At 39.3% G+C, this 20066-nt stretch overlaps 3 protein-coding genes across 7 annotated transcripts; 2 read left to right on the forward strand and 1 right to left on the reverse strand.

The window, feature by feature from the left end:
• The first annotated feature begins 544 nt into the window (after positions 1-544).
• Positions 545-6166, forward strand: LOC108011873 (uncharacterized). The gene is made up of 4 exons (XM_017077117.4): positions 545-694; positions 2208-2459; positions 3341-3444; positions 3883-6166. Exons 2-4 carry the CDS (start codon positions 2215-2217, stop codon positions 4248-4250), a joined length of 717 nt encoding a protein of 238 aa, XP_016932606.4. The 5' UTR covers positions 545-694; positions 2208-2214; the 3' UTR covers positions 4251-6166.
• A 1635-nt stretch (positions 6167-7801) lies between these two features.
• Positions 7802-8883, forward strand: LOC108020065 (phenoloxidase-activating factor 2). Its single transcript, XM_036815109.3, has 2 exons — positions 7802-7909; positions 7973-8883. The coding sequence occupies exons 1-2, from the start codon at positions 7832-7834 to the stop codon at positions 8861-8863; spliced, it is 969 nt and encodes a 322-aa protein (XP_036671004.3). The 5' UTR covers positions 7802-7831; the 3' UTR covers positions 8864-8883.
• Positions 8884-9041: 158 nt separating this feature from the next.
• LOC108020012 (uncharacterized) lies at positions 9042-19811 on the reverse strand. 5 transcript variants are annotated; one of them, XM_036815103.3, is made up of 10 exons: positions 18241-19811; positions 16508-16573; positions 13542-13715; positions 12593-12920; positions 12290-12418; positions 11792-11866; positions 10785-10883; positions 10456-10694; positions 9914-10007; positions 9042-9845 (listed from the first exon to the last, which is right to left on the reverse strand). In XM_036815103.3, exons 1-10 carry the CDS (start codon positions 18318-18320, stop codon positions 9732-9734), a joined length of 1398 nt encoding a protein of 465 aa, XP_036670998.3. In that variant the 5' UTR covers positions 18321-19811; the 3' UTR covers positions 9042-9731. The 5 variants fall into 5 exon arrangements, with proteins under 5 accessions (XP_036670998.3, XP_036670999.3, XP_036671000.3 ...); XM_036815104.3 differs by lacking the exon at positions 12290-12418 and having other exon boundaries at positions 18241-19805; XM_036815105.3 differs by lacking the exons at positions 11792-11866; positions 12290-12418 and having other exon boundaries at positions 18241-19803.
• Between the last annotated feature and the right edge of the window lie 255 nt (positions 19812-20066).

Below are 20066 nucleotides of genomic sequence, written 5' to 3' on the forward strand. Positions count from 1 at the left end.
TAAAAAGTCAACAAGGCTATTTTTCCTTACTCAAACCCTTTACTTATTAAAAATCCTTACTTTTAATGAGGCAACACTAAAGACTTTATCATTATCTTTTATTATATCAGTCTTAATATATGATATTAAACTATGAAAACTTGTTATTAAAAAAATCATAATCTGACCATTTTTAAAATTCTATAATTTAGTAAATTGGCACTCATTTAATTTAATTTTGCGCACTAAAATCAAGAATCCCTCTTAACCCTTTATAAAAGCCCATCCATCACAGGTGTCAGACAAATATTTCCGATAGCAAACACCTTTTGGAATTTAACCAGTCTAAAATATGGCAAAATAAAGTCGGGGCTTATCTCTAGCCTCTCGAACAGCATGTGCTACCAATAATAATTAGGCACTCTCTATCAAAACCAGACCGAAAGGGGCGATGTTCCATCTGCGATAGTATATCCACTGATTCGCACTTGAATCTATGACACCGGCAGATAAGGCCATCAAAAGCACTTATTATTAGCTAGTGGGATTTTCGCATCGGATTTCGCTTTGGCCAGGGGCTCAGTTCACCAACTGCTACCATTTGGATCGGACAGCTTTTATATAAATCCAGTCGAGTTAAGAGTTTAAGCATTTCAAGTGGGGCAGGTGCACCGAACAATTGGATTTAATTGAGTCAAACTTTTCGAAAAGCACAGTAAGTTGTAAAGGGAAACGGATACAGAAGAAGACATGAACAACAATGGGATTAAATGATTTAAACAATTTTAAGAGCTGTGCTTAAAATACCCTGAAATAGTGTAGTTGCAACCACAAACAACATCACGTCACTATATGGCCTTAACTCAATTTACTTGAGGCCATATATTGCCTTGACTCAATTGATTTACCGAGTTGAGGCCATAAATTTGGGTCATTCTGTTTTTTTGGTTGTTTTCAGTTGTTAAGTCAAGGCAATATATGGCTTAAACTCAATAAGTTTGCGCTGTAAATGGGCCTCAATATAATGAGCCAATATATGAACTAAACTAATTTTTTTAAAAAGATATATAAGCTAACTGATCTTTTAAGTCAGTATTCCGAAATATTAAGTAATAGTCTCAAGTTGTACATTGTTTAGGTAGAACATTTCATAAGTTGTTAAGTTATGATTCTTAAACAAAACCTCTGGTTAATAATTTTATTAAAATAATATAAAACATAATACGATTATATTAATAGCAATAATATAAAAACTCAACTTTAAAAATTGTTTAACTTTCTTCTGAAGAATGTTATGAATTAAATAATATTACATGAGTGATAGGTGTTTTGAATTTGAAAAAGTTTCTAATAAAACTTAAGTCCCTAAGTCTTTTTATTATAATATAACAAGATTTATTTGTAAGAATGCATAATTATTTTTCCAAAAAGCCTTTTTAAGATGGACAAAAATGTCGTATACCTTTTTAAAGGGTATAACTAGCGAACGGAATCAGACAATGAAACGAGCTCTCGAGCAGAAAATAGGATGCTCACCTGGCTGTGATTGCACGTAGCGCAAGTAGGCCCTGTAACCCAGATAGGCGAAAATGTTTGGAGCCTGGTGCCACCCACGGATGCGGATGGGTGAGAATTTGTCGGGAAGTTAATTCAGACTGGGAGTTTTTGGCCAGGGCGAAGCGTCCTCTTTCGCACTCGACTCTCAACTGCGAACCGGTGGACCGGAGAATGCTCTTCACCCGTGGGCCATAAACATTTTTCGAGGACAAATGGAGTTTGGGTCTCCCGTCTGCTTAGCCTGTCATTACGATGACAAAATAAGATTCCAGCAGCAGGTTGGTTAGCCCAGGTATTTTTTGTGAGGTATTTTAGACGAAAATATCCGTTACAAAAGCATGTTCAGGATGCCAGGAACTTTTCGAGCATCTGGGAGACAGGCGATTGCATAACCCTTTTCGGTTTGGCAAATCAAGCGCATGAAATTCGTATAGCAAAATACTCGGGATAACAATGGTGGAGGGATTAGGCCCTATGGGGAAACCAAAATCCCCCCGAAGGCTGCTTTTTGCTGCCTATTTTTGAGAGCGCGATAATTGCATTTCGAGCACAATTGTTCCTATTGTAAGGTCTCCATTTTGCTCCCCCCAAGGATAATACGCCCCCAAACCATGCCCAAGCACCCCAGGAACCCATCCCCCAATCTTGTAATCTTCCCCGTCTCTTTTCAGCCCAGCGATGGGAAAGCGTGTGGAAATGGGACAGGAAAAAATGGGGAGATGTGGATTCCATTACGGTCTCTCATTGGTTATAATCCTTATGGTTTCTGCGTCTGCGCAGGCTGTGACGTCATCGCCGGTCCTGAAGGACAAAACTTTGGGGGATGCTGCGTTGCCATCGCATTCAGCAGCCAAAATCCTTGAAGACATCCAAACCATCAGCGCAGTTCAGGATTGGAGTTTGCTGTGTAAAGAGCTCTGCGGGTAAGTTTCGGATAAACAGCAATCCAAAACTCTTGAGGTTACCAAAGTAAAGTGACTTGGAGCGTCAGGAGTGGCGCTAAGTGACTCAAGTGTTTTTTGGCAAGTGTAGGTTTGCCCAAAAAGTACGAACTAATGATGATAATAACAAAAATCAAACAAAAAAGTGTTTGTGACAAATCCGTCGGCCTTTCAAGTGGTTTCTATCAAGGTTTTTTCGTTATCTCGACTGTCAGGCAATTATAATCTACATTCCTGATATATTTTCTAATATCGTGGCGTGTGTGCAATGTTTTTGTGAAGTGCCAAATATGTTAAGTATAATCGGTTATCGAAATTGAATAAAACATTGAGATAGTGTGAATAGCTTTAAAAATTAATTAAAGCTTAATTTGTTTTTTAACGTAAATGTTAATGATGTTAATGATAATTATTGGAAAACTTCGTTAATATTTAAAAAAAATGTTGAAAAGCATTTTAAGACTTTGTGCCTTTTTTCAAATATTTCATAACGTAATGGCAATCTTATATTTTAAAAATTTCAAATTTTCAAGCTGACAATAAAAGATTTTAAATCAAAAACTTACAACCACGATCGTTTATATTTTTCTAAGGATCAGTAAAATATTTTTTTAAAGATTAAATGTAGCTCAACTTTAATAATATCTAGATAATATTAGATAATATTTTTAGAAATATCAACCTGAAACTTAAAAGCTGAAATTTACAATAAATAATATTTTGACTCATTCTGCAGAGATATAATTTTGTAGCCTATGAAGTCATAGCTTTAGCGTAAAGAATTACTACGAACGGCTTAGCTTAGCTTAACTTAAGACTTCCTTAATTTTATTTAATCACCATTTTATTGTTGATTTTTCCAGAGCTGGCCTGGGTGTTGCTTTAACGCCTGATGGGGCCAAGAACCCGATCCTGAGACCAGAGTTGGATGTGGCCAAGTGCCGGCAACTGTGTGGACTGCCTAGGGGTAAGTAGATACATAAGCAGAGTCTTTAAATTGTATAAAACTTTAATGATTAAAACAGTTTTTAAAAAATTGGTTGATTTCAAAATGAGCGATCACTAAAAAAATTCCATTATGCTTCAAAATTATAACTTTCTCAAATTAATTCATAGCATGTTCTTAGGTATGCAGTTGCTTAAGAAGTTATTAATAGGAATAAACATAAAATACAGTTTAAATTTTCCGTATAAGATATAAATATTATTTACCGAATAGGGCTTATAATATTAATAATATTTAGAGATTTATTTCTATAGTGATATACTTCATATCATATTCTTCATTAGAGGTGCACATTGACCTAACAAAGATCAAAAGGAAACTATGTTGATAATGAATTTGTAATATAATTCTAGTCTGAACAAAACACATTCTAATCGCAACCATTTAATAATCTTCCAGGTGCCGAGGGCGACTTGATCTGCTCGAGCTTCTGCGGGCAGAAAGGTCGCTCCCTGCCCGGTTGCAGTCCCTGCCAGCAGGAGGTGCGCAGGATGGTGGAGCAGAAGGAGGAGGAGGATCTCCGGATGGAGGAGACGAAGGCCAGTATCGAGCAGGGCGATCCAACACACGGTTCCAGTTCCCAGGAGATGACACTCCAGAGATCGGTCGACGAAGAAACATCATCAGTAGCTCCCGTGGTAGCCGGGTCGGCTGCGGATACGACGACCACTGTGGCTCCGGACTGGGACGAAGTGTGCAAGGTGCTCTGCAAGACTGGCGATGGCGGGTCTTTGTGCAACTGTGATTTATCGCCGTTCTTCAGCTGAGCGATCCCCACCTTCCTGAGGGGATCGCTCCCGATGGAGGTGCTAAATCACAAACCCATTATATATAGATCGAGAATTATATGATGTTTTGTTGTTCTTCGTTTTTGGACTTCAGTTAGTGCTAGTGTTGTTTTCATAAATGATATATTCTATATCGGAAAAATTGTTACGAAAGTTTAGTTCAATACTGTAAAGAAAAAAAAGAAAAAACTATAGAAAAATCAAAAAAAAAAAAGGAGGAAAAAATACGAGAAGGAGGAGGAGAAGAGAAGCAAAAAATCCCTATGCGAATCAATTAATTTGTAACTAATTTCAATTAAATGTAACTAAATAACGTAAGCGGACAGGGCCTAAAACCCCCATTCGGAAACAGCAGAATCACAAAGGGCTTCCAGTGCGCCGCCTCGGAGGATTAGGATCTTTCCCAAAGCGGATCCGAATTCCCCGGACGGGCACAACCCGTATTTAAGTGATTAGTCAGAGGCTGGACTAAGGAGACAGAAGAATAGAAATCAACAACAACCAACTAATATCAAAGTACACAACATATCGTGGTATACCCAAAAGTATATCCAATCACATTTATTTCATTATAATAACACCTTGGTTCGATGGAATCAGCATATCAATTTACCACGAGGCAAAAACAAGTTGGTATCCAAAGAATTTCATTTGTTTTGGCTTACAAGTTATTGGCAAATCAAAATCGTTGATATATTTAAATCAGCATCAATTATGGCGTCGCAATTAGGTCAAAAACAAACCAAGAGTTTAGTGTTGGTTACGGCCCTAAAACATAAAAATATAACAATATACATGTACTTACTAATGAAAAACAATTGTAATTGGTCTATATATATCCACACAATGAGTTGCGATTGCAAATCAGAAACTCAGACGGGACATACTGGATCTACCAGACCCGTATATATATATATATATAAATATATATAAACAAAATGTAAACCTTAGTTATTCTAATATCTAGGTGTCATATTGTTCAGCATTAATAATCGCATATAAAATACCTTATATGCATATTATCTGTGTGTTTGGAAGACATTTTTTCGCATTGCATTGAAATGGAAGACAATATCAGCAAATCGCATTCTGGAAGACATGCGTTGCAGCAGCGACAACAAGATCAGTCAGCTGCCATTTAGTTAATAAGATATTCTATATCAATTATGATAATAATAACATTTTCGATTTAAACCTCGAAGATATAGTCAATACAAGCACACGTTGTTGTGACAAACGCGACGCTGTGACTGACAATAATTAACTATAACTTTTGAGGAGAACAGCAGGCAAGGAAGTTCGCATACTCAGTGTCTATATACCAGTACTATTGCTAATATATTAACCATGCACTTATCAAAAAAAAAGTAAATAACAATATATTGTATTGCACCAAAGTTATTACCGAGAATATCGCAGTATTTAAGGCAATTTTCAGAGCACATTCATTGATAACCTAATGCGGCTTCAGTATGTATATCGATGTGTAGCAAGTTAATCACTCAGTAATATAATATACGAAATGCACTTAACATTTATGTATATGTATATGTGTTAGGCGTTGCGTTTCTGCCATGAATACCAGCGGCTAACGAGCCGATCAGACGGATTATGCCGGAATAATATCCATAATCCATAATATATTTATAACCAACAGACACATCATCATCAATTACGAAAAACCGAGTCGAAAACCGTTTCGAACCGATTATACCGTTTCGCAGTTTCGTTTTTTCAGTTTATCCTATGGCCAGGCATTATCCTAAACAGTAATGTCCGAGATCATAGTCAAAATAAACACAGAAAAATAAAAATAAAGGCGATTACACAACAAATAACCAAAGCAAACAAATACACAACCAAATAAAGGCAAATATTATCTTATATACGTTAAATGTTGTAAAGCCCTCTAAACAAAAAAAAAAGAAAAATAAGTGTTTTATTGGGAAATCAAAAGAAATGGGAGCTTATAAAAAAGATTTAGGGAATGGAAATGTTAATCATGTTTGACCAATTTTTAAATGAACAATTTTAATGCAGAATATTAAAAAATTCACCATAAGTTCATTACTTACCACTTACCCAAAATTTTGGACCCTCTTTTAAAGGTACAATTTAAATGCAGAACATCAGAGAATTCAACCACAAACTCATAGAGGTATCGCACTTCAAAATCGGGGTCCATTTACCTAAGTTATGGAATCTAGAAGTGCAGTTTTGGGTACCATTCTGGAAACCATTGGAAATTCGGAAAAATCAGACATGAAAATGGGCTAAAATTTGGACTCTCTTTTAAAGGCACAATTTATATGCAAAACATTAGAGAATACAACCACAAACTCATAGAGGTATCACACTTCAAAATCGGGGTCCAATTACTCAAGTTATGGAATCTAGAAGTGCAGTTTTGGGTCCCCTTCTGGTAACTATTGGAAATTAGATAAAATCAGACATGGAAATGGGCTAAAATTTGGACCCTCTTTTAAAGGTACAATTTAAATGAGGAATATTAGAGAATTCAACCACAAACTCATAGAGGTATCACACTTCAAAATCGGGGTCCAATTACTCAAGTTATGGAATCTAGAAGTGCAGTTTTGGGTCCCCTTCTGGTAACTATTGGAAATTAGATAAAATCAGACATGAAAATGGGCTAAAGTTTGGACTGTCTTTTAATGGCACAATTTAAATGCAGAACATTAGAGAATTCAACCACAAACTCATAGAGGTATCACACTTCAAAATCGGGGTCGAATAACGCTAGTTATGGAATCTAGAAGTGCAGTTTTGGGTCCCCTTATGGAAACCATTGGAAATTCGGAAAAATCAGACATGAAAATGGGCTAAAATTTGGACCCTCTTTTAAAGGTACAATTTAAATGCAGAACATTAGAGAGTTCAACCACAAACTCATAGAGGTATCACACTTCAAAATCGGGGTCCAATTACTCAAGTTATGGAATCTAGAAGTGCAGTTTTGGGTCCCCTTCTGGAAACTATTGGAAATTCGAAAAAATCAGACATGAAAATGGGCTAAAATTTGGACCCTCTTTTAAAGGTACAATTTAAATGCAGAACATTAGAGAATTCACCCACAAATTCATAGAGGTATCACACTTCAAAATCGAGGTCCAATAACTCAAGTTATGGAGTCTAAATTCCTGATGCTCTTGGAAACACGGGAAATCCCACGGGTACCGTAAATCTGTTAATTTATTTTTTTTATTAATACATTAAATATTAATTTTTTGTCTTTTTAACGCAGCTTATTTTTCAGTTCGTTGGTATTTAATGTAGAAAACGCGTGTAAAATACACGCAAAAGTAGAGAGTTAATTTTACTGTATCAAAATATGAAATAACAAAAAAGCTTTCAAGCTTTTCAGTTCAGTTGAGTTCAATTCAAAAGAATTTGATTATATTATAAATTTATTATACTTTCTTCGATTTATTATTTACATATATTAATTTTTGATAAGGCGAGCTTTTGATGAGTATATATGAAATGAGCAGGCAGCTTCTTCATGTCAGTGCTTGAAAATTCTTCATCTCGAGCAAGCTATGCCACAAAACTGGACAATCGAAACCTTTATTTTAGGTTGCATTTTATTAAGCGTTGCTGGCCAACATTTCGGACATGTAAGAAAAATACGTTGTTTTTTTTATTTTCTTAACTTATACTAATTTTACTAACATGCTTAGGACCCAGTGAGATTCAATGGATTCCCACCCATGGACTATCTTCAACCAGACCCAAATCAACTTTGCGGTCTAAGTAATCCCAGTGGCTTGGATGCCAGCGAGAAGGTAGCCGAAAATCACTTAAAACTTGGCCAATATCCTTGGGTAATTGCCCTGTTTAACAAGGGTAAATTCTTTGGAGGCGGTTCTCTGATTGCCCCGGGAGTAGTCCTTACAGCAGCTCATCTCCTCGAGAACAAGGTTGAGGCGGATATTGTGGTCAGAGCAGGTGAATATGATATGGTTTCCCAGTCCGAACCATTGCCATCTGAGGAACGTCAGGTGGCCAGTATTGTGCGACACAAGGAATTCTCTTATCGGGTGGGAGAAAACAACATAGCACTTCTATTCCTAAGCACTTCCTTCGAGTTGAAAAGCCACATTCGAACCATATGTTTGCCCAGCCAGCAAAGACCCTTCAAGCAGAGACGCTGTTTGGAGGCAGGATGGGGGAAAGAGGCGTTTGAGGAGAACAATTATTCGAATATCCTAAGGAAAATCGATTTACCCATGGTAACTAGAGCAGTATGCCAGAGTCAGTTGAGAAAAACCAGATTAGGAGCAGATTATGAGCTCCCTGCCGGTTTGATTTGCGCCGGTGGAGAAAGGGATAAGGACGCCTGCCTGGGCGACGGAGGATCTGCCCTATTCTGTCCTATGGAGCAGGACCCAGATCGCTTTGAACAGATCGGCATCGTCAACTGGGGCATCGGCTGTGGTCAGGTAAACTTGCCGGCTACCTACACAAATGTGGAAATGTTCCTAGATTGGATTTATCAACAACTGGCTGTGTACCACTCGGGCAGTGTTCCGCTGGCTGGCCATTTACCTTTAACATTTAGTTTAAAATAAAGCTAGTGATTAATAATAAACCTAATATTAAATGGATTTTCTTTTTTCTCAGTGAAATTCCCAATTATATATCTCTTATATATTAGGCTATATAATTACATCACAAAATAAATATAATGATCCTTACAAGGAGTTCTGTAATAACCCCTCTTTAATCAAAATACTTTAAACCCCTAGCTACTGTTAATTTGTTTATTTTTCGCATAGTTTCCAACGCATTCATTAAATAGAGAACGGCAAACATAAACTGGACGTGTTCATTGCATTATAGGTAAATATATTAAAATTAAGGTTTAGCGTTAATTGCTTTCGTGTACAAAATATTTAACAAAGTCATGAGTATAAATTTGAACTAATCTTACAAAGAAACAAGGAAGATACATTGTGCTTGGCGCCTTGGGCGTCATTAGTTCGTTAGTTTCGATCTTCGCGAGTTAAGTACAAAAGAAGGCTAGTTTTTGTGGTCTGTGTGCACGATCGGGGCTCAACTGAACGGGATCTGGGATCAATAGGCGGAAATCAATCTAAGCATTAATTAAACGATCCATCGGCGATTATCTCCTATGATTCTCATCCATTTTCTGTTTCCGTTAGCAAAGTTCGTTACATGACAAAATGCTTACAAAAGTTGCTAGTTACACTATGACAGTTTACAATTGGCAAGTATGAATCGTTATCCCCGTTAAGTATCTGATTTGTTTACATTTTTGTTTGTTGCTTAAGACGTTAGTATAATATCAGCGTTTTATTTCCTCCTTGGCATCCTTTGCTGCCTGTCTTTTAAGTGATTTTCTGGTCATTTGTGGTTTTGAAACTCCCCAAAGGCATTGGATTAGCTAATCGACATGCGATTAGAGAGTCGTCTTCATCATTCGCCCGCCATCTCATCGATGCGACATCGCACGGCGTGTTCGAGCACCTCCAGACTGGCGTAATCCAGCTCCTTCACCAGACAGAGTGTGGCGGACAGTAGGTTCGAATTCTGCGAAAGAAGCATATGATTCAGTTATTGATCGAGCCTATCGGCGATGTGTCAGATTATATACTCACCCTATTAACGGGCCTGCGATGGTAGCCCGTATAGTGATTCATCACGGAGGCCGATAAAGTCGTAGTCGAGTCACTATATCTGCCCTCGGGTCGTCTGGAAAACGATTACATAAATTAGTTTTAAGTATTTAATAAGGCAATTAAGACACTTATCAACTAGGTGCTAAACCTTGTTGATTTTTAACATGTTTAGGAATAGCATGTTGAACTAGATCGATATAGGTTCCAGTTTTAAATTATAATTCCGATACAAAATAGGTATGTAGCTTACATATTCTTCGTTTTAACAAATTGAACTGGCTATTTTTTACATTTATTATTAGTTAAAAATTAAAATTAAATAAGTTCGTGTTATTTGTTTAAAGAACCAGACACAAAGCTCGAGTTTAACCCACTTTAATATGTACCCAGTAAACATTTAAGGTAAACACAAACCGCCTGGCTATACATGATACGTCAGATTGTTTATCCATAATAAAATAAGCGGAAACCACGATAAGCTAATTGGCACAACCGCCAGCTGACCCGTTCGATGACCTCACCTCGACCTGGGCCTGTCCTCCCCATCCCATTCGCCGCCATTCTCCCGGGCACTGCCATTCCGGTAGGCCGTCGTCTCCGGTCCCGCGCTGCGTCGCTGCGGATGATGCAGCTGCATTTGGCTGCCATAGGGATTGTGATGCACCTGGGGCGCCTGCTGGTGCTCCTCCCACTCGGTGAGATCCGTCTGGCTGTGGCGATAGTGCGCCGGGTAGGCGGGCCTGTCCGACTGATAGTACTCCTGTACGGGAATACCACAATTAGATAGCTTCACCATCTTCCCGACCCATCGAGCCACGCTTGCGCCTCTGGTGAGGATGGCCGGGCTTACCTTCATCGAGTGCGCAGAGATGCTGGGCGGTAGCGGCGTGGGCCGCACCTCCCTGTATGCTGTGTGCGGACTACTCTCCTGGTCGGATCCCGGCGAGCGCTGCTCGTCGAGTCCGTTCGGTGAGGCGTTAGTGGTGCGGTTTGCATTTTAGTTGGGTTTTTGTTGGTTTTTTGTATTATTTTTTGTTTTAGAGGTTGCAGTTGGGAGCAGTGCATGGTTGGTGAGAAAGGCATCAGGTTAGAAACGTTAGATTCGAGTTGATATCCCCCAGTCCCAGACCCCAGGGCAATCCACACATGACAAATTGTTCAGCAAGTCATTCGGAGAGGGGGTAATTTCCCTCTGGTTCAGTGGTTTTTCGGAGGGACAGGCCCTTTACTGGCACAATGCACTTAAAACACAATTAGAAATAAAGAAAGCTACACAGCAAAACATTTTATGGCTTTCCCTGAATTAAATACCTAGTACTATCTATAGTAAGAAGCATGTCTAATTCAGGTATAATATTTTTGATAACCCTCTAATCCCTTAGAATTTCAATTATTCCCCGCCATCTAGTTAAGTATTTTTCTCACGTGTATGAATACATAAAGACACATTCTATATAGTTCATTTTGGACTTTTGTTTTGGGCTTCTTCGGCAATTATAGTTCGTCCCCCAGTTCCCATCTCTCGGTCTGAAAGTCAACTGACTGACTTAACCCACAAAAGCCGGCAAGTAGACAATGGCCCATTGGACAGGCGGCGGGAAAACGAGAGAACCTTAACCATGTCGAAGCCATCGCGTGACTATACCCCCAATCCCAAACCCCTAGCCCTTCAACTTCCCCCTCTCCACTCGAGTGTGACGGGCCCACACCCTCGAGCCTCGAACATCGAACCTACGAAAAAAATAGGGCCCCAAAAGTGGGCCCGGCAACAAGCTCAATTCTGTCATGTCGGATGCGTGGGGCTGTTATGGTGCTATTTAGTAGTCTTTCTGGCGGTGGGGGGACTGTGGATCTTACATCGTATTGGTGGTAGGAGGTGCGCTGCTCTTTGGTTATGGTGTTATACATGGGCGATGGCGGATGCACGGGTTCCTGGGGGAAGGCCGAAACGAGATTAGTGGGAATTTTTGTTAAGGGAAAGGGGGACAGTAATCTCAGATCTTACAAGATGCTGAAATACGATTATATGATGCTGTACCACATTCAGAAGAAACTTAGGAAGGCAACTCAACTCAATACAAATAAAATTTAATAACGAAGTATCTAAGTATAGCAGAACAAATAACTGACGGAAAGCTTATAGCTTAAGGTATTTTATTATGAACGACTTCTAAGGAACAACTTGTTTTACTGAACAAATACAGAAACAGTTGATTATATTTTGATAATATTTCAAATGTGAATAACCATAAAATCAAAAGGAATTTTAAAAAGCACTACTTTGGAATAGTTGGGAATAGGTCCTTTAGAGTGGTCCCTGAACTCAACCCAACTCCCTGGCTGACCTCCCTTTACCTTGGTGGGTGTGGGTGGCTGGGAACCCTTCAGCGGCTGTGCTGCCTGCACCTGGTGGAGATCACTGGCACTTTGGCTGATGCTTCCATCGCTGCTGTTATTGACCAGCGGACTTGGCAACTGAGGCGGCTTGTTAGCAAAGAGTTAATGGGAATATGAGGATTCGGCGGGGAGGGGGACCAGAAATAGACCAAGACGGGGGCGAGAGTTGATTACGGGGTTACATTACCAAGGCGAGAGATTATAGCCGCTAAACCAGGGCGTGGAGTGGGAAAATCCACCCAGACAATGGGAGCCATTTACCTCTTTCATGGGACTGGAGCTGCGTCGCTGCTGCTGCGATTGATGCTGCTGCTGCGGTTGATGATGTTGCTGGTGGTGATGTTGCTGCTGCTGATGCTGCGGCGGCGAGTGTTGCGGGTAGCTATGCTGCTGCTGCTGCTGCGGCATCTGCTGCGGGGAGGTTCGAGCCGTCTGCTGTTGCTGCTGCTGGTAGGCATCCTCGTACACCTCATCCTCTGTAGGGGCGCCACCGCCTCCTCGCAGTGCGTCGTCCAACTCCTCCTGGGTGACCTCCACATTGTCGAGTTTCTTCAGGTTGGGCAGGGCGCGTAACACGAGCGCACGATAGCTGCGATTGCGGTTAGTCAGAGGTGAGAACGATCATTAGGGGCTTCTCTAGAGCACTAACCACAGGTCGGTTAACTTAATACTTATGAACTGGGTTTTTTTAAGCTTAACAATAGAATTTTCAGGGTCTCTTTCTTCTACTATAAATCAAAAAAATGTAAGCAACAAAGCCCATATTGCTAATTCAGAGATATTATAGATGGCATTTAATTTTAGATGTTTTCGTTAAAAAGATATCTTAGTAATTGCGTTTTTTCAAGTTTGACAATACGATTTACAGGTGGTTATTTTGTTTTTAAATGCAAATATATCGTCATTATTATTCCTAAAAAGAGAACTAAAGCATTTGCAAAATGAATTCATCACGTTGCTCCAAATATCACGTTTCACAGATAACTAAATATTACTCAAAATCTACCTGAGCAGTGTTTAAAACAATTAAATATCATGAATAAATCACATGATTAATGATAACTACGAAATTAAAAGAAAATAGTTCAAAATGATTTAAATAAATATTTTCTTTCAATAGATAGTACTGGGCTTTTTTCAACAATTGGTAAAAATACTTTAGGAGATCTGCCTTTTGTGTATTGTAGTAAGTTCAATCGAGGTTACTCACTTGGCGCCCGCTCGATCGCAGCAGGGGTTTTCCTCCAGCCAGAGATACCTGAGGGCCGGGAGGTTTTGTAGGTAGGCGATCTCATTGATATCCGAGATGTTGTTCTTGCGCAGATACAGTTCCTGCAGTTTGTTGCAATCCTCGAAGGGCGACAGCGTGCTGATCTTGTTGACACTGCAACAGAGAAACAAAACATTTAGGTTCAAGAAACTTTCTCTTGAAGATGACAAAGGAACCAACAACAAACTAACTGCCGTGAATCATGCTCAAAACAAGACAAAAGATTCTCCAGCAGCTGCGTACGGTCATTAACTCGTCGGATTCTTCGCAGAATTCCCCACAAATAACAGTTAAAGAACGGCGGCAGGGGGAAAAGCTGATTGTCATCATTTGTCTGCGTCTAGGTCAGGTTTAAGCCCATGTTCCGGAATCCCCGCTTAGCACATCGGCTCCTAATAATGCTAATTACACTTCAAAGTGGCCAATTGCCGATGGCCAAAAGCGTGCCTTGATTGCCTGCCTGACTGATTGAATAAGGAAGGGAAAGAAATGTTGGCACACTGAGAGAAAACTAGAGGTTAAGTAAGGATATAATTCCACTATATTGGAAACTAAATAATTAAATAGTAGTTACTTGCAATGAATAATAATTTGTGATGAACTAAATTTTAACATTTAAGATCTCCTAAACTACATACTTTTGATATAATTATTTTTCCCTCTTAACTTTTCCGTATAGAGACATGTCATTTTTTTTTCTTCCTGTGTAGATACTATAAACATTTTTCCCTAGCAGGGCGGGTACGGCAGAAACAACTGTCTAAACTTAGCCAGGAAGATCGCTAAATGGCACACGAGTGCATTGCCTCAGTGAATGTCTGGTATCTGGAATTCGTAGCACCGCTTACCCTATTAATAGTTCTTAAAAAAAAATCAGGCCAACTGGGAGTGGGGCGAAGAATAAGTGTCCCTCCTTAAATATGCATAATCCATGCTTCCCCTGAAGAGTCAAGGTTACCTAGCACTTGAGCGCTTCCAAGTGGAAATACCACTGATAGGTCTGTAGAAGTGAAAAAGAAAAGTGCTAGCCACACGCAAGTCAAATCAATATGCACACTCATAACGCAGAGGAAATGGAAAATGGAATGGTAATGAGTGAGGGGCGGAAAATTCCCTTAACAAATGGAGACTACGCCAACGCATTTTACCTGAGGCATAGTGAGCCAAACTGATTTATGGCTCATTCTTTGCGTACACTACTTCAGGCCTTGCTCAACATACTTATAGACAAACAAAGTCGAGAACCCCACGCTAACCCAATGCCCAACGAGTTGAGACTGAAAGGGTTTCGTTGTATAATGTTTAACCAAGTAGTATAATGCAAACAGAACAGACCTCTATGAGAAGTTATTGCCCTTTGGCTTACAAGCTTGCCATATCAATTTATTCATTTACATTTGTATATAGGAAACGCCTTCCGTTATCTATAAAGACTGATAAAGCTCTACGTCAGATGCGACGGTTGCGGTAATAGCTTCCTGATAACAAAAGTCGAATAAAAGCAATCAAGTATATGTTAGGAGAGTTACAAAGGGATATAGTCCAGAAAATCAAACTGCTCTACTTTTAGTTTAATCACTGAAGGGCCTTTTTATCGCTTTTAGTCTAAAATATTTAAGACAATACTTTTTTTATTACTTAAACAAAGGAAACTACAACGTTGCATAATGTTAGGAAAACTTGAAAGATTAGATGTATTGCTTAGTATTTTGCAGAACTTTCGTTTTTTAAGAACACATTATCTACTTAACATATTTTTTCTGTATTTTTTGTGCGACTCATTTTATTTCAAAGCCAAAAATGTAACGCCAAAAAACAAGATGCCAAATAAGGACCACTTTTGCTTTTAATCAAGATTGGTTTAATTAGTTTTCAAGGCAAATTTATACTCAACATAATAAAATTCAGAGATATTTTTGGCCTTGTGCTCGCTCGTTTTATCTATATCTTATATTTTATATCTTATAGTATAAGTGCTTTCCCCTTGTTTTTAACCGACATGTATAAGAAGTTTCTACTAAATCGGATTTCTTCTTAAGGTATAATATCTGATATCCCATACCCTAATTATTGTTTCCTGTTTATTTATTCGCTTCATCTGATAATTTTCCTTTTGAAAAATTTGATTCGCCCATACCTAGATTATTATTTCCTGTTCGGAACTGCTATTCTCACGGTTCTTTTCCCCCAAGTTCAATGCCAAATCGCCCCAAGTCCGCTCCCTATAAGGCCACGAACTATGGTCTGTGTACACCTCCTCCCATATCTTGTACATGCATAATTAAACGAATCGTCAGAGTCGAGAGTTGTCAGCATATTGCCAGCAGATGACGAAGAAGTTTGGCGGGCGAATCGATTTCGACGACCTTGGCAGTCAAAATGATTGCCGCCTTTTAAGGCAATGGCAGCAAAAGCAGCAGCAGCACATGCAAAGTTATCGAGCGACATGCAAGTACACCAAGTACGAACAAGTACATCTGAGTAACAAGTACGAGATGAAGTGGGAGGGGGGTTTACAATAGTATCTGGCAGATACGAGTCATAACTACAGTATCTCTGCCCCCCACGCAATGGCCTACACGACTTCGAAAAGTACGCGGCCAGTTGGTATTGCCAATTTTGGAGCTCCCACGACTTTTAGCTTATTTTTTGTAGTTTTCTGCGGCCGCTTTGCATTAATTACGCGCCTGAGCGTGCCAAAGTATTTCTCGTATTTCAGCTTGCCTAATGATGGGGCGATGACATCACTTGAAAGCAAATATCTCAACGGTTTCATGTATATCTTTCCCGTTTTCTTGGGGCGCCGACTTTGCTCTTCCGACTTTGAATCAATCAGAGCTCGGGTCAGGAAATCATAATCAAAATGATCCTTATATGTGATTTATTCCACAATTTGGGCGACTTACCTCAAAGCCAAAACTTCCACTCCACGCATTCGCTTGATGATGGACACATCGCTGAGATCACTGCCCCTGAAATAAACAGAGAATAGATGGTATTTTAATAAAGATAAATATGTACAGTGGAGTCCCCTTTTAAAAGTCATCGTGCGCTCTTATCGCAGATGGGTCAAGCGTTGGGTGGGGAGGGGGTCCATTTCGAAAAGTAGCTCAACTGCTTTTCACGCTTTTCAAAACGTTTTTCTCGAGGGGCGCGCGTGTTTTTCCAGCCCAGGGAATCGTGACTTGCTCCAAAGTGGACACTTCTAAACTGGTTAGAAGATTTGCCCCCGGATTTGGGTCGAGTGAAAGCAGGCGGCGCAGCAGAAGTGAGCAGCAAAGTGGGCAGATCCCCCAGACCCATGCCTCAGGCCCCAGATCGCAGACCCATTCCACAGAGATCGAAGCTTTCACTACGGCTGCACCTGCCCCAGCACGATTAGCAATAGATCAATGCACAGGCGGAAATTAGATCGAAAATCGATTTAATGAACAGTGGGGTAAAACTTGTAGATTCACCACAATCAGTACACAAAGCACGTATTTTATGGTAAACAATTTGTTCATTTAAGTTCATTGAACTTTAAAAAATCTCTCAAAATTAAATAAAAAATTAACATAAATAAATTTTATATTCATTTTTTAGTAGTCCACCATGAAAAAACATTGATTTCTACATATATTAACATCTCCAAACATATACATTTGAAAACTGTAAAATTATTCAATCATAATAATAAGTAAACGGAAAACAAAGCATTTCTTATAATAACAAACAATAGATAACATATTAAACATTTTCGGAATTGAATTATTGTTGATATTTTTCAAAAGCATTACTCATTTCAATTTTTTCTTTGAATGATAATACTACCGCTGACTAATTATACCCGTTACTCGTAGAGTAAAAGGGTATACTAGATTCGTCGGAAAGTATGTAACAGGCAGAAGGAAGCGTTTCCGACCCCACAAAGTATATATATTCTTGATCAGGATCACTAGCCGAGTCGATCTAGCCATGTCCGTCTGTCCGTCTGTCCGTCTGTCCGTCTGTCCGTCTGTCCGTCTGTCTGTCCGTCCGGATGAACGCTGAGATCTCGGAAACTATGGGAGCTAGGCTACTGAGATTTGGCGTGCAGATTCCTGAGCTTCTTACGCAGCGCAAGTTTGTTTCGGCACAGTGCCACGCCCACTCTAACGCCCACAAACCGCCCAAAACCGTGGCTCCTACAGTTTTGATGCTAGAATAAAAATTTTAACTGAAATGTATTGTTCTCATCAATACCTATCGATTGACCCAAAAAAAAGTTTGCCACGCCCACTTTAACGCCCACAAACCGCGAAAACCTGTGACGCCCACAACTTTCATGCTAGATAAAAAATTTTAACTGAAATGTATTGGTCTCGTCGATACCTATCGATTGATCCAAAAAAAATTTGCCACGCCCACTCTAACGCCCATAACGCTTAAATCTGTATACCGCCGGTAGGTGGCGCATTTTAATCTCGCTTTGCTGCTTGCATATCTCCATATAGCTGAGTAACGGGTATCTGATAGTCGAGGTACTCGACTATAGCGTTCTTCCTTGTTTTATATAAAATGTATATATCTATGTATACTTTTAAAAACATTTATCTAATTCAAAGTCTAGTTTTGCAATAATATCTTTCCAATCATACTGGTTACCAGTATTACTTACCAGCAATTAAGCTTTTTGATCAGGGCCAAATCGGACTGCTTGGCCCGAGCAATCACCATTTCCTCGGTGAGTCTCGACATTATGTGTGATTGTGATTCCAATGGCGATGGTGATGGTGATGCTGTTGCTCCAACTGGTCGTCCAATTGATGTTCAACTGACCCGTGGCCACAGGTGTGCCACTTGCAGATTCCTCCTATATGTATAGTGGTATACGATGGCTAACCACGTATTTAAGCCGCTTGTGAATGCCCAATTTTAGACGGCGAGAGGTGAGCCACAATGCAATATAAAAAACCTACAACAGGTTACGCTGGCTAGGTAAATAATAATGTTGTTGCTGTAATCACTGGCGTGTCGTAGGCGTTGCCCTGCTGTTGTTGCTGCAATTTATTTGTAATTACGTAGTCTCCAGGTTTTCAAGTTCCTTTAGATTCGGATTTATCAACGGTTGGGATCTCCAAGATTGGAATTTCGTATATTATATAGCGTCTTTGCAGATGAAATTTTTTCCAATTACATAGGCCTTCAGGTTTCCGAATTCCCCTGGGTTCGTTTACCAACCGCTCAAAGTTAAGATCTCGCAGTCTGCCGCTTATTGTCTATTGTATCTGGTGTTTTGTATCTCGTATCTCTTGGTATCTGCAGCTATAGCGAATCTCTTGCACGGATGACTAAGCCGCTCGGGTTGTTGCGCCGCGGTTTATTTTTATGTTTACTACAATATCAACGTAACACGCCGTTTAACTACCCATCCACCACTATATGTATAGTATCTCTAGCCGTATCTCAATTTCACGCTCCCCGTCTTGTTGTTTTTGCCAAAAATTGTTGCTTGCATTGGGAGGTACGAGGAAATTTTGGCCAATTTTCACATCGTCTGGATCGATTTTTTCGCGCCCAGATGTTTCCCGTTACGATTTCGAGCTTTAATGGGCGTAGAATAACTTCTTGGATTGCTATAATATTTAACTAATTAAAACACTTTTTGCCGACACTTTCGTTTTCCAACTGTCAGTCGTACTTAGATAACTATGTTTAAGCGAAATTCAGACTTTTTCAGTTCCGATTTTCCGATTTTCCATGCACCTTTTTTCGTATCTCTCGCTCTCTTACAGGTATGTTTGTATATCAGTGTGTGTGTGTGTGTGTGGGCACGCGAGAGTGCACGAGTATGGGTGTGTGCCAGAGCGAGACAGCAGAGACGCGCGTGTTTTACACAATACTGCACTATTGTATACTATTATTAGTGTTATTTTTTCGAATACGTGCGCTCGGCTCGACGGCGAGAAACAATCTGGGGACTTTGGGGCCTTTCAGCCGTTCAACTGGAGCTTTCATTGTCTTTGTTTACGAATGCGGTGTGAAGCAGGAGAGGCGAGAGAGCGAAACAGAGAGAGAGAGAGAGCGAGATAGCGTGGGCGGTAAACCAGTTTTGGTTTTGTGAAGGCATTTGTGTTTCACATTTTATATCAATTAACTGCTATATGCTTTCAATTTTATTGGTTTTCTTACTAATTTACTATATAGTAGCTATTAAAATTCTTTTTAAAAACTGGATTGTATTTTTTTAAGATATGAGAGAGATGACACTTGCCACCAAAGTGACCATACTTGTTGAAGGAGAGAATAATCGAACGTTTTTGGTATTTAATACCGTTATTTTAAATTAAATTCTGGAATATATATTTAATAAATAATACTGGTTATAAAAGTTATAAACTAATTTTGAATAATAATATAAACAAAGTGGGACATAAGGAATTGGAAAAATAATTTATCATTTAAAAATAACAAAGAAAACAACTAGTTTATCTTAAATTGAAT

The sequence above is a fragment of the Drosophila suzukii genome, chromosome 3 (genome assembly GCF_043229965.1).
Source record: "Drosophila suzukii chromosome 3, CBGP_Dsuzu_IsoJpt1.0, whole genome shotgun sequence".
NCBI lineage: Eukaryota > Metazoa > Arthropoda > Insecta > Diptera > Drosophilidae > Drosophila > Drosophila suzukii.

Coding starts and splice junctions, on each gene's coding strand:
- LOC108020012 (XM_036815103.3), bottom strand. CDS start 18,320: ATGTCGAGACTCACCGAGGAAATGGTGATTGCTCGGGCCAAGCAGTCC. Junction 12,419..12,592: donor GCTCCAGTCCCATGAAAGAG/GTAAATGGCTCC, acceptor TTTGCTAACAAG/CCGCCTCAGTTGCCAAGTCC. Junction 10,884..11,791: donor CCTCCTACCACCAATACGAT/GTAAGATCCACA, acceptor CTCGACGAGCAG/CGCTCGCCGGGATCCGACCA.
- LOC108020065 (XM_036815109.3), top strand. CDS start 7,832: ATGCCACAAAACTGGACAATCGAAACCTTTATTTTAGGTTGCATTTTA. Junction 7,910..7,972: donor CTGGCCAACATTTCGGACAT/GTAAGAAAAATA, acceptor TAACATGCTTAG/GACCCAGTGAGATTCAATGG.
- LOC108011873 (XM_017077117.4), top strand. CDS start 2,215: ATGGGAAAGCGTGTGGAAATGGGACAGGAAAAAATGGGGAGATGTGGA. Junction 2,460..3,340: donor CTGTGTAAAGAGCTCTGCGG/GTAAGTTTCGGA, acceptor TGATTTTTCCAG/AGCTGGCCTGGGTGTTGCTT. Junction 3,445..3,882: donor ACTGTGTGGACTGCCTAGGG/GTAAGTAGATAC, acceptor ATAATCTTCCAG/GTGCCGAGGGCGACTTGATC.